Source organism: Drosophila santomea, chromosome 2L, assembly GCF_016746245.2.
Source record: "Drosophila santomea strain STO CAGO 1482 chromosome 2L, Prin_Dsan_1.1, whole genome shotgun sequence".
NCBI classification, from domain to species: Eukaryota; Metazoa; Arthropoda; class Insecta; order Diptera; family Drosophilidae; genus Drosophila; species Drosophila santomea.
The window spans coordinates 19,214,009-19,226,857 of NC_053016.2; the positions used below are offsets into that span (position 1 = coordinate 19,214,009).

General features: G+C 39.4%; 2 protein-coding genes across 8 annotated transcripts in view; one reads left to right on the plus strand and one right to left on the minus strand.

The window, feature by feature from the left end:
- The window catches only part of LOC120443709 (G protein alpha o subunit), a 27,502-nt gene extending 16,258 nt beyond the window's left edge, over positions 1-11,244 (plus strand). For all 5 annotated transcript variants that reach the window (XM_039622950.1, XM_039622949.2, XM_039622951.2 and 2 more), the window contains 4 exons: positions 8,108-8,236; positions 8,301-8,430; positions 8,506-8,659; positions 8,722-11,244. In XM_039622950.1, the coding sequence (XP_039478884.1) occupies positions 8,108-8,236; positions 8,301-8,430; positions 8,506-8,659; positions 8,722-8,909 (601 nt within the window). In that variant the 3' untranslated portion in view covers positions 8,910-11,244. The remainder of the gene's footprint in view (positions 1-8,107; positions 8,237-8,300; positions 8,431-8,505; positions 8,660-8,721) is intronic.
- LOC120443707 (probable cytochrome P450 49a1) overlaps positions 1-12,528 on the minus strand; it is a 16,864-nt gene extending 4,336 nt beyond the window's left edge. Inside the window, exons 1-4 of one of the 3 annotated variants that reach the window (XM_039622948.2) lie at positions 12,263-12,528; positions 2,321-2,550; positions 1,812-1,975; positions 1,576-1,741 (exon numbers count right to left, since the gene is read on the minus strand). In XM_039622948.2, coding sequence (XP_039478882.1) covers positions 1,576-1,741; positions 1,812-1,975; positions 2,321-2,520 — 530 coding nt within the window. In that variant the 5' untranslated portion in view covers positions 2,521-2,550; positions 12,263-12,528. Of the gene's footprint in view, positions 1-1,575; positions 1,742-1,811; positions 1,976-2,320; positions 2,551-5,133; positions 5,354-5,399; positions 5,815-12,262 lie in introns of those variants that run through there. The other 2 variants (XM_039622946.1, XM_039622947.2) reach the window with 2 other exon arrangements.
- Between the last annotated feature and the right edge of the window lie 321 nt (positions 12,529-12,849).

Consider the following 12,849-nt stretch of genomic DNA (forward strand, 5'->3'; position numbering starts at 1 on the left):
CACACGAATTGGCGTTTCTTTTTGGATTTTATTGGCGTCGTAAAAAAGTCAACAAAGCCGACGCCTCTGGTACACACTTGTGTACATTTGCCTTAGCCGAATATCTTCATCAATCAGCTGGGCCGTCGCTCCGTCTGTCAGTCAGTCAATCCGTCAGTTGGCCAGTTGGTCAGTAAGCAGCAGCTAGCTTTACACATCTGCGCCGGCAAGTGGTTCATTCATCAATCTGTCTGGCGGTCAAAAAAGAGCCAACATTACGTTAATGTTGTCTCATGTCCAAACTATTAGTGATTCTTTTCAGTCGTTTTAATGATGACTTGCTAAACGCGTTCGCCAAATGCAAACAATAGCGGCTTGTGGGCGATTCACTATCGATCCGTGTTGTTGTCTGCTAACCACATATGATACGATAAACGAGCATGATCGAGGTATGCGAAATATAAGCGTAACTTGTTAAATTTGGTTCATGGCCAAGCCTGTGCTCGCAAATAAATCCGAGTAATAGGAGGAATGAAAGGCGGAGAAAAGAAAGCTTATAAAAGTTATGGACACGTTAGCGATCTGCGTGACTTTCGTTTTGTTTGTTGTTGTCTACTTCTTTCCTTCATCGTTTCGGTCAGTTTTATTTATTTCTATGATGCAAAAACGCTTGACGGACTTTGTGAATAGTTCGGTTTGTTTGGTTTTATTTCGGTTGGATCTCGGTTGCTAGGCCTACGGATCAGACAGCCAAACGAGAAGTGAAAGTCGCAACTAATTTCAATTTGATGGCTTTGTTTTATCAAGGGCTAGCACTTCAATCTAGATGACATCTTTTCGGATGGATTTACATCCCAACCAATTGTCTTTAAAACGCCGAGTTACAGCAAACTAAACAGTATACGCTTGTTTATTATACCTTACTTTGTTTATGAGCAAATCCTATGGTTTCCAACAGTAGTTATAAATTTAGTCAGATAAAATTATGGCAATACTGCACTGTGGTTCGCATTTCACCTCTGATTCCAATCTATCGCCATATTTTCACACATCCCGCTCAATCCGCATTCCCAGGCGCAATCGCCATTTTGTGCCTTCGTTAGTTAATAATTTAATGATAGGCTGCATTCATTCGGTATGCGCATAAGTAAACAGGAATTGCATTTGCATTGGGGCGGGAATCGAAGAGGAGACAAGGGGGTCCGAACCGCCCATGCATGACTGACTTTGCTGTGGATAAATATGCCATGTGCGTGGGCTCTGGCATTTATGTGGAGGATTTCTCGTTACACAGACCAGGTGCAGCCATGCAGGACATAGGCATAATCTTGGGTAAACAGCATATTTAACGAATTATTAACGAATCATGTTAGGGTTGTTCGATAACAGTTGAATATGCAATCAATAATTCCATAGCCTAGTACTCTCATAAGATTTAACTATTTACTTGTTGGGGATTCGAAGTCAGCACAGATCACAACTTATGAACAAGCTGAAGATAATCAATCATACCGAACTGACGTGCCACACAAGTCGTATACGCAATTTGGACCTGCACCACCAAAAGATGATGGCAAAAGTTGATTAATCACTTACCGATGCGGCATCGCCTCCTCCTTCTTGAATATGTTACGAATCTCATCGCCGTCGAAGACAAACAGCAGATCGGGATGACCAATCAGGCCGCCCACTTTGGCCATCTTTCCATAGTTGACATGCAGCTCATTCATGACCTTGTCCAAGTCGCTGATTTTGTATGTTCCTGTCAGTCGGTGGCAGTTGTTCATTAGTTATCCTGGTCGGAGTTACAACGGAAACCAATGGCCACTTACCTATTAGTGGGGCGAAGCGCCAGGAGTTGCCAATCAGTGGTAAGGGGTATGGACCCGGCACTTCCGAGTAAGGACGCACTGCAGCCGCCGGAGAAGAGGTGGTTTCTGCTGGTAGTGCCCTTGTTGAAGCACTGGTGGTTGCCACTGATGTAACGGCCTGCTGGCTGTCAATTAGTGCAAATTGAATACAGTGAAGAAAACATTATTAAATAAGTTATTTTTTGGTATATTTGGTTTAATATCAATACATTTGTTTAGTCGCGTGCTATTACTTAAATTCAAATTTAATTTATTAGCAAGCAAGGAGTGGATTTAAAAGTGCAAAGTAATAATATTCTAAAATAAAACTGTACAGTCTTCTGTTTGTAAAGTAAATTTGATCATTGAGGTAGAGCAAATAGAAAATATGGGTATATACAATATAACATTTCAATATAGACAGTTAAAAAGTAAGTAATTTTTTTTCTCTGTAAGGCTTGGTGAGTATTTGGTGTGGGAAAATCACGAACCTGACATTTAGTTTCTTCAGATTCGCCGACTCCCCCGTCCGCAGCCGTTGCAATACAATTGATTTTTCAATTTCCGTGGCCACGCCCACTCCAGTGCTGGGCGGCGACACCGCACCACCGCCGCCGGACTGCGGCAGAATGGTGGTGCTGGATGTGGAGCGCCTCATCAGCGCAATGGATGTTTTGCGTAAGCCCGACATCTTCGGTTTCGTCCTCGGATCCACTCGGTGCTGTTGGGAATGGTATTATGTAAAAAGTTGAGCAAGTTGAGCAATCTGCTGCCGGCGGCAAACTAAATTGTGTATTTATGCTGATTCTCCTGGCGTTTCTTTCACTCCTCCTGGGGGCAAAACTTTTGATGCATTTCCAAGTGGCTTGCCGGGAAAATCAATCAATAATAAATAAAGGCCAAATGCGTTTATTATTCAAAACGACGTCCCCGCATTGAATTCTATACTCTAAAACGCTGAACTGCGTTTGGTTAGAGTGCAAATATTGAGGCACACTGGCAAAATCCATATTCATTTTAACATTCAGCACTGACAGCACTTAGTTCGAGTTAGTTGCAAAACAAAACCGAGCAAACAATCGACAATTGTCCCTTGTCCCTGGATTTCGGATCTCGGGGGAGCACTTAAGAGGAATACATGGAGGGAGGGGGGTTCGGTCGGTTGGCAGGGGATTCCCATTTGTCGGGGTACTCGGTGCGTTCCATTTTATGGTCGCTGCCAATAACCAAGTCGGAGTTAGCTAGCGTTAAATTGCGCACAGCTACAAGCCCTCGTGCAATGCGACTTCAAACAAAGAAAACACAAATTGAAGAGTTATTGAAGTAGCGCCAATGAGGGCCAAATCAACCCTGGCCAAGTCTGGTTTATTGTGCATAAAACGAAGTCTAATACAAGCGAAGGCTTTGAAGGGGAGCTTTAGAAGTTTAACTTTATAATGCTTTTCAGCGTCTGAATACGGCAGAGAAGAAGTGCACAACTCTTGAAAATAAAGCGGCATATACGAAAAACAAAGACAGAAAATTCTAAATGGAATAGATTATTTACTGTACAATGTGAAAACAAGAGAGAACCCTATAGTCGAGTTCTCCGACTATCTGATACCTGTTACTCAGATAGTGGAAGTGCGAAGAGAAATGTCAACACTGACCGTTTTTGCCGGTTTAAGGACGTTAGAGTGGGCGTGGCAAAAATATTTTTGGCAAATCGAGAAAAAATGTACAGGACTAACAAAAATGTGAAATAATATCGAAACATTTTTTAAAAGTGTGGGCGTGGCTGATTTGGACGGCTTGTGGGCGTTAGAGTGGGCGTGGCAACATGAATCGACAAACTTGCGCTGCGTCTATGTCTCTGGAGTCTCCAGCTTTAATAGTTCCTGAGATATCGACGTTCATACGGACGGACAGACGGAAATGGCCAGATCGACTCGGCTATTGATCCAGATCAAGAATATATATACATTATATGGTCGAAAACGCTTCCTTCTGCCTGTTACGAATCTAGTATGCCCTTTTACTCTACGAGTAACGGGTATAATAACTACAAAAATATCTTAAATATATGTATGTCTGTAAGTCATGTTAGTTCATTCAGGTTCGACTGAGCATTGCAAATACATTTTTAAATCAAAAATCAATAAGTTACTTAAAACGGGTGATGCAATTTGCGGGATTGACAACGTACTTTCAAAGCCTAAGATCTAACTTAAGTTGCACTTATGAATTCCAATTACTTTTCTGGATGTGTATGAACTTGGATTTCTGCCCTAAAATTCAACAAAACTTGCCAGCAAACACGCATTTAGTATATGAGGAGCAGTTGCTCTCCCGCAGGCGGAAAAGTGGCAACGAGGCAAGATTGCTCATACGCCGCCTATGCCATCGAACAATGGTGGCAGTGGGACTTTTGTGGGTATGCTGCTGCTTTCAGGCTTTTTGTGCGCCTGCTCCCCAAAGGCAATATAATTTAAATGCCGAAAATTTGATGGAACAGAAATCTGCGCACCCGAATTCAAAAAGTTAGCTGAGCTGCCCGCCATTATTCTTTTCACTTTTCCCTCTGTTTGCCTTTATTTCTTGTGTACACTTGTGGGGCACAATGGCAGCGGAGCAGAGCGGCTTATCCTTGCCCTTGTCGCACAAGCGACGACCTCGAATTTCTCGAGCTGTAACAACAACAACTATATGAGATACATATATACATACATATATATAGAGCGGTTTTATCGCCCAGGCGGTTATAATGAACTTGAGTGATAATCCTAGCGCCTGCGAGTAATGTAGAAGAAATGTCAAGCAGCCACTTGTCGTTGACTTTTATGGCTATTGTTCCAAAGCAGTAGTGGGATGCGCTGGGGGACTTGGGCAGAGGACAGCTGGGCCGCGTTAAATTAACGCTCGAACGAATCCGAAATCGAAAGGAATCTTATTAGCATTCAGCTGCTAAATGAGCAAAGGTGTCGAAAGATTCCAAGCGATTATGTCACTCTCGCTGGCATTCGACATCTAGGCAAATCACTTGGATATTGGTTTTCGACTCGCCCTTTGAGGTGTGTCCGAAAAGCATATTCAAGTTGGCTTTCACGCCACACAAGTAGCCCAAGTTTCGAGATACAACTAGTTTAGCCAACAGCTTGCCTAATTTGCTGGAAAAATGCAGCTGGGAAAACTCACTTGCATCACTTTAATTTGTCCCTCATGCGGATAATTGGTTTTTCTTATGAAAACTAAACATGTGCCTTTGTCAAATTGTCTTTCAGCCATTTCTAACTGTATTTCAGTATTTAACTATTTGTTTACCTACCCGTAAATGAATACAAATTTTAGTAGAAATTTTAGGACTTTTCCTATTTTTTCACGATTTATTTGACACCACATGCATTCAAAAGCCTCCTATCGAATACTTCATTTTTTCTTCCCCTATCATTGGTTCGATATAATTAAATTGGCCTTTCACGCTAAACGTTGATTTTTTCGACAGGCAAGTTGACTGAATGCTTTTCAGAGTGCAACTAGTTTATTTGACACGCCCAAATTGCATTGGGAAAACACCTCTCGAGGAAAACTCACTTGAACGTTTGATTTGTGTTTTTTATATTAGTTGGCCAAAGCGTTTTTCTCAGCATGCACTGCCAGTTGGTTGGGTTTTCAATCAACTTGTTGCCGATTCAGTTTTAGTTTTAATTTATTTGGCGGTATTGGTTTTTCAAACACTTTCAATCCGTTGGTGCACAATTAAAAACAGCTTTGGATGCCTTTTGTTGTGTGGATTTCTATTGTTGCTTTGGCCAATATCCCACTCACTAGCTCACAAGCACTTGAATAGGCGGTGAGATTCGCCAGGTCTTTTGTCACGCAACGCGAAGTTTATCTGCGGTATCTCAGACTTTTTACAACCGAAGCAAAAACCGAAACCGAAAACGAATCCGAGTCCGAGAGCTGCAGATGGAGCTCTATAGTTATGAGCTGTTGCCTCGTAGACCAACCGCGACGCACTAAACGCGATCGCCGGGCTTCTTAGTCTACTTATACGCCATACGCTATAGGCTACACCAACTGCTGCCGATCGGCAAACTTTCAGAGTTTTGTCTTTTTTGGCGCGCTTCTGTTGGTTTTGTCACTTAAGGTATTTGTGCTAATTGGTGCCACTGCTGCAGCAAACTTTATTAATCTTTCTAGCCCAGAAATTAGTGGGTTTTGGTTTTTGTTATAAATAACACCATTTGTCCCTATGAAATTGAAAGTGCCTAATAATCGCAATCAAAAAGCAAAAGTTCGTGATAATATATGTACATATAACGGCTTGTACTCCCTTGATTGACATTAATGAGGGCTCTAACGACTTTCGGAGGGGGTTCGTGGTTTGATGGTTATATAAAATAAATAATTTATTATAAAACTCTGCTGGGACTAACGAGCCATTCGCTGGGCTGAATTGCGCGCAAATCGCTTAATTGAAAAGGCCATAAAAGTTGGTAAAACTATAGTCAGCGGAAGCCGGCAAATAAATTTCGCATGACGGCTCTACTTATCTGAAATAAGTCAGCTGTATAGGTTAACAAGGCTGAGGTGCGGATAACATAAAGGTGCTTTTCATTTAGTTGAGCTAGAACGGTTTTGCCCATTTTTAAACAACGTTTTCTTGGGTATGTACAATGACCAAATACTTTCTTATATTTATCGGCAAGCCCATGAAGGCTTAGTATTCCAACCAAAACAAAATGAATTAAAAGTACTTTTAACAACAACCATTTATACACAACGATTATTTTAATTAGTGGAACCAATTCAATTTATTAAACAACAATTAATCGAAGTACCGATTCCTCCTTTATGCTTTCTTCATACACATTGATTATTGAAAAATATTATATATGTACATATATATTATATTATTTATTAAAGTATTTGGCAAAAGTAGATTCCTCGACAGCCTTTCTCAGATTCTGTCCTTTCGTCAAAGCAAGCATCATTGTTTAATCTCTAGCTTACTTTCCCTGCGATTTGTTTGTCAGGTCTATGATCTACTTTCGAGAAACCACAACTCAGGCACATGCCACACATTGCAACACATTTTCCGGGCTTACGAATTACAGCTGCATGTGTGTTTGCGGTTTCGGATCAGTAAACAGAAAAGAAAACTTTTATGATGGACATGTTAAATAAGATCTCGGGCCACCAAGTGCTAACCAAGCGATTGCCCAATCGGCGAACCCATCAGATCCGTTTGCAGCCGTTCAATTAACGTTTGTCTAAGAAATTGTAACGAATATCGGGCATTAGCTTTGATTATGCAGTTAACTACACCTTCAACTTTTCCGCAAGAAAGGTGGCACTTTGTGGTTATGCCGGGTGAGCATGACTGGACTAATTTCCCTGTGGCCAAATTGCAGGAGGGGAAGACGCATGGCCATCTGGAGGTACCGCTGCTGCTGCTCACTTTGGCCAACTTGTTGGGCAATTGTGCGTGTAATTTGGGTGAAAACCAGTTGACCAATGCATCCGATTTCAGCACAAGAGCAAGTCAAGCGGAGATTGATGCGATAACAAGCGCAGATTCCTCGACCAGCCTCAAAAACTATTTACGACCCGAAAAAAAGCTGACGAACAAATAAAATTAGCTGCCGCACAGCTCTTTATTTTTTAAGGCCTTGCGTGCCCCAAGTTAATTACGGCCCCAAAACAAAAATATATATTAACTGGCGACTGGACTCAGTGGTGGCCCCTCATTTCATGACCTACATACTTGTTGACGGTTTTGCTCCCGAGCACGCAGACTCTCTATATGTATCTGAACACCTCCGTCTGCATCTGACAGATGCCTTTGGTTGGGTGATGGTTACATAACCCGCAAATAAAACTATTGTGGGAAATATACAAATATGGCTTGTATGTACGGAAATTAGAACCAGAACAAGTCACGGAAATAGGAATCATTTTATATGGCTACTTTCTGCAGGGAAAGCTGTTTGCATACCCAAGTTTGCTGTGTGTGTGTGTATGTGCGTGTGCGTGCGGGGGCTTTTCCCCATTTTCCATTTCCCTTTGGTCTGGACACGCGCTCAGGTTTTTTGTTTTTAATTGTTTGCTCAGCGCTTTGGTCTGCGCCTTAATTGTTTGCTCAAGTCTTGGCAGATACGGGCGGAAAATTGAGAATGGACGGGTGGAAGGGTGGAAGAGTTGGGCAAACATTTGTCTGGTCAAACGGTGTGTGATGGGAAATGGAATGCTTCAGCTCCTGGACTGTAACACTCTCCCCTTGCTCCATTTCCTTGCAGTTTCCTGGACGATTTGGATCGGTTAGGCGCCAAGGATTACCAGCCAACTGAACAGGATATCTTGCGTACTCGCGTCAAGACCACTGGCATCGTTGAGGTACACTTCTCCTTCAAAAACCTCAACTTTAAGTGAGTAAAAACATCTGATTTAGGAGGAGGCATATTTTTGATAATGCCATTTTTAAACTCATAGATTGTTTGACGTGGGCGGACAGCGCTCGGAGCGTAAGAAATGGATACACTGCTTCGAAGATGTCACGGCGATCATTTTCTGCGTGGCAATGTCCGAGTACGATCAGGTCTTGCATGAGGATGAAACCACGGTAGGATTGAGTCAGATACCTTTATGCTACTTGCTGTAAATATATCTCACTACTTTGCTGTCTTAACCATTTTAGAACCGCATGCAAGAGTCGCTGAAACTGTTTGACTCGATCTGTAACAACAAATGGTTCACGGACACCTCGATTATTCTGTTCCTGAACAAGAAGGATTTGTTCGAGGAAAAGATTCGCAAGAGTCCCCTGACGATTTGCTTCCCCGAATACACAGGTTAGTGCTCCATCCAAACTCGAAAGTATGCCGGTTATTAATCTAATATGTGGACGTTTCAGGTGGACAGGAGTACGGCGAGGCGGCTGCTTACATTCAGGCTCAATTTGAAGCGAAAAACAAATCAACCTCGAAAGAAATCTACTGCCACATGACGTGTGCCACAGATACCAATAACATTCAGTTTGTATTCGATGCTGTCACTGATGTCATCATAGCAAACAACCTGCGCGGCTGTGGACTGTACTAAGATGGATTCCAGGCCGGATCCTGACGATGTCGACATCGAGTCGATGTTGATGATGATGACGATTATGTGGAGCAGAATGGGGGCGTTAGCAGGGAACACCGTAACGGTATTAAAGAGCAGCGCGGGAGCACAACAACCCACCAGCATTGATCAAAAACCAAACAATTTAGGAGCAGATGATAGAACCAACCAACCGCAACCACACAGAAAACATAGGACACTGAACAAGCAAAGCCCAAAGAACTTTTATTTGTTTAACAAAAAACGGCGGACGGACGCAAATCCCGAATGGATGTTATAGGGGAAATGAGCGACAAGTACATTACATAATATCGATAATATTGATGCAGATGCAGATGCAAAAACACATAATGCTAATGATGATCAGGGCGACAATGATAAAAGGCAACAGACAACTGACACTGGGACACGCGATTAAAGTCAAATCTGAAAAAAGGCAGTTGATTGAAAGGCATTTCCTATATACAAACATATACAAACACATACATATGCATTATGCAAAGCCACATGTACGACATGACACTAACACACTCACACGACATACACAAGCGCCAGCATTGCATACAGTTGTTGTTTGGTCTGAATAATTTTTATAGAATTTCATAATTTATGTGTAGTTTAGTTTCCTCATGTATTTATTAAAACAAAAACCAAACGAGCGTATATCTACATATACCGCATATATATATACATACACTTCTATACATATATATATATATACATATATATAAATATTAAATATTAAATGTTTCCTGTTGCAATCTCTCTTTAAAATTATTCATGCCATCAACGCTCTGCATTTGTCATGCTTGTTTAGACTTAAGTTCGAAAGTTTCAACAAAATCCAGCGGCAAAGGAAATATCAATATTCATTTGATTGAGTGTCAGCGTGTGGGCTAAATTAAATTAAAAATAACAAACCAAAAGAAAAGAAACGAGGAAAAGAAAACATAAAATATGGAAAGCAAAATCTTTAACGTTAAGTAAAATTTAAAGAGAAATGAAACGGATATAAAATCTATCTATTGTATTTACAAGAACAAAAACGAAGCAAAACTAAACTAAAATCCAGATAAGAGTCAAGTAAAGCAAAGCGTATGTGGCCACTTAACTAACTTATGTAAAGAGCAGCAGTAGCAGCAGTCATCGATAGTTGATTGATATATTTCAATGTAAATTGTACTTTGTTGAGTTTACGTGTATAGGAGAAGTTTTGCTGGCAAACACACAAACATCAAGCAAACACGAACATGAACGCATACAGAACACAAACTATACATATATAATTTCCTTTACTTATTGAGCTGATTTGTTGCAACTTACAATAGTTTGTGGCATTTATTCGAGGAGCAATGCAAATCAGCGAAGATCAACACGCAATTCAACTTTGGCGGCGCACAAAAGCATGCTATATATTTTTGCCATATCTACGCACACCCACACACAAAATATAAATCAAAACGAATGAAACGCAGAACTCAAATCTCCCACAATGAAACTAAGGATTGTATTTAATAATAAAATAATTTATAAATTCTACATTTAATGATAAAGCATCTTCATACATGTACCTATGTATGTGACTGTATCTAGCGAATGGCATTTAACCCAGAGTATGTTGAATTGTTTGATTAGACTTATTATTATAATTAATCTGTATATGCTTTGTATGTATGTATTTTGTGCATTTTGATTTTACATAACTATTTAGCTGCAATGAATTTATATTGTTTTTTTAATAGTATTTCTTTTGTATCTGCCCAGTTGTCTACTTCTCTTCTCCTCCTCCTTTACGGCAATATCCCCACTTGTGCTCTTGCTCTAGTTGGATCCATTTATGTTTTATAGTTTTTAAGTCTAATTTATGTAAACGCACACAAAAACACACAACTTAAACATCAACTAAGTAAGTTTATTAGCGAAATAAATATTATTTAACATTCAAAAAAAAGATGGAACAAAAGAGTAAGGACAATTTAACAAAAAGCTAAACGACATCGTTTTGACTTTTTATTGGAAACCCCAGCAGATCTAGTGAAACTTTTCAAAACTTGTGTTGGCCACAAAGTCCGTACAATTCCAAGATTTTATATACCTATCAGCGAACATTCACTTCTACGCATTTACTTAGGCCAACCAATACTTTTCCATTTCCATGACCCCACCCGACCTCTCTACTATATCCTGGCCCAATCAAATACTGTAATATTTAATACGTATGTATTTCCATTCAACTTGTAAAATTCTACCAAAAAGAAAAAAACAAAAGCGCAAAAACCATTTTCAAATAAAACTATTTATTCAAAAACAAAAACCAACAGCCATTTTGTTATTTTCGTTATCGTTTCATGATTTCCTTACAGCCAGCAAAAGGTCTTGCATGAATTAGATTACATAGTTACTGCTGGCTTCGAATTTGGGGTAATTAACAACAAAAACCGCAGACGATCAGTGTATAGTCACTTGACCAGTAATGCAACCAGTAAGATCAAGAACACGAGAGTTTAATAATTGTATGTAACTATAAATAAATACCAAATCGATATATTTATTGACAATTAAATTAAGCCACAAACAAGAAAGTTATTCATTTACCTTTGAGACAAAAGTGAACAAGGTCAGTCTATATATACAGATATATAAATTTAAATAAATATATTTAGTAAAGGGAGAACAACAAATTGCTACAAACTTACATATACATAACATATGTACTATATTTTTCTCGTAAATAATTATTAATCGAATACTCATACGGTAGCGACTATAATTTACCTCCTCGACGTCGCTCAACTTTCGAATCAGCCGAGATCGCAAAACTAAATAACATTCAAGTAATAGCAACATTTGATCATATAGTACAGCATAGTGTTAACCGCATCGACTAAACTTTTTGCATATTTTCAATACTAAACGGAATAGAATGGAACGGAAAGGGAATCAACCATAATTCATATTTTTCTAAAGCTCATACACCTATTTGCTCCACACACACACACATAAGTCACAAAATCGCAAGTCGCAGCACTACTAAAATTACTTTAATAGCAGTTAAAACATTTATAAGTGAAATCCACAAAGAGCTAACAACGGTAATGTTAATTACTTCGAATCAAATGTCCGAAGACATTCAGAAACACGATTATTGTGAGTGGCAAATACCAAACTTTGGGATTTTAAGAGGAGCTGAAGAAAGACATGGCCAGTGGAACCAAGCGTATAGGTTAGACAAAGTTTAGACATTGTATCTAATCTATTTTGTAGCCTAATTAAAAAATGCTTTAGTTGTCCCATGCAGCACATGAGATTTGTTTAACTATTTATATACTTACCTATATTAACGTATGTGGAAATATGATTTTCCTCAATTCTTGAACTCCTTTTCTCTCTCTAATGACCACGTGGATTAGGTGTAGCTAATGGCCCATGGAAAAATTTTTAAATGAGTTTGAAGAAGCCACGGAAGCTAACTAAGCTCGAACATGATGAATGAATTTGAATCGTTGAATTAAAAAATTTAAAATAATATATAAAACATAAAAATAATGATATAAAACTGAAGTAAACCAAAATGTTTGTATGTAAAAGAAACTCGAAACGTTAGAGATCATCTACAATTTAAATAAATATAAATAAAACCAAACAAGTTTGTTGTTTTTTAATAAAAAGTTAGATCAATCCACTGGGTCCGAATTAACATCACAGTGGACGGCAGTCCGCATAGTGTCGAAGCGCACAGAAAAGTCATATAAACCCCTTTGGTGTTCCTATGTTCCTGGACGAAAATCTGTGGAAGTGTGAAAAAAAATATCTACAAAATTTGAGTTGATAGGGACTAAAACCGATTTAAAGCGTGCCGAATATATTAGTGTCTTAGTAAACAAAAAATAATTTTTCGTCGCAAAATTTGATATCACAA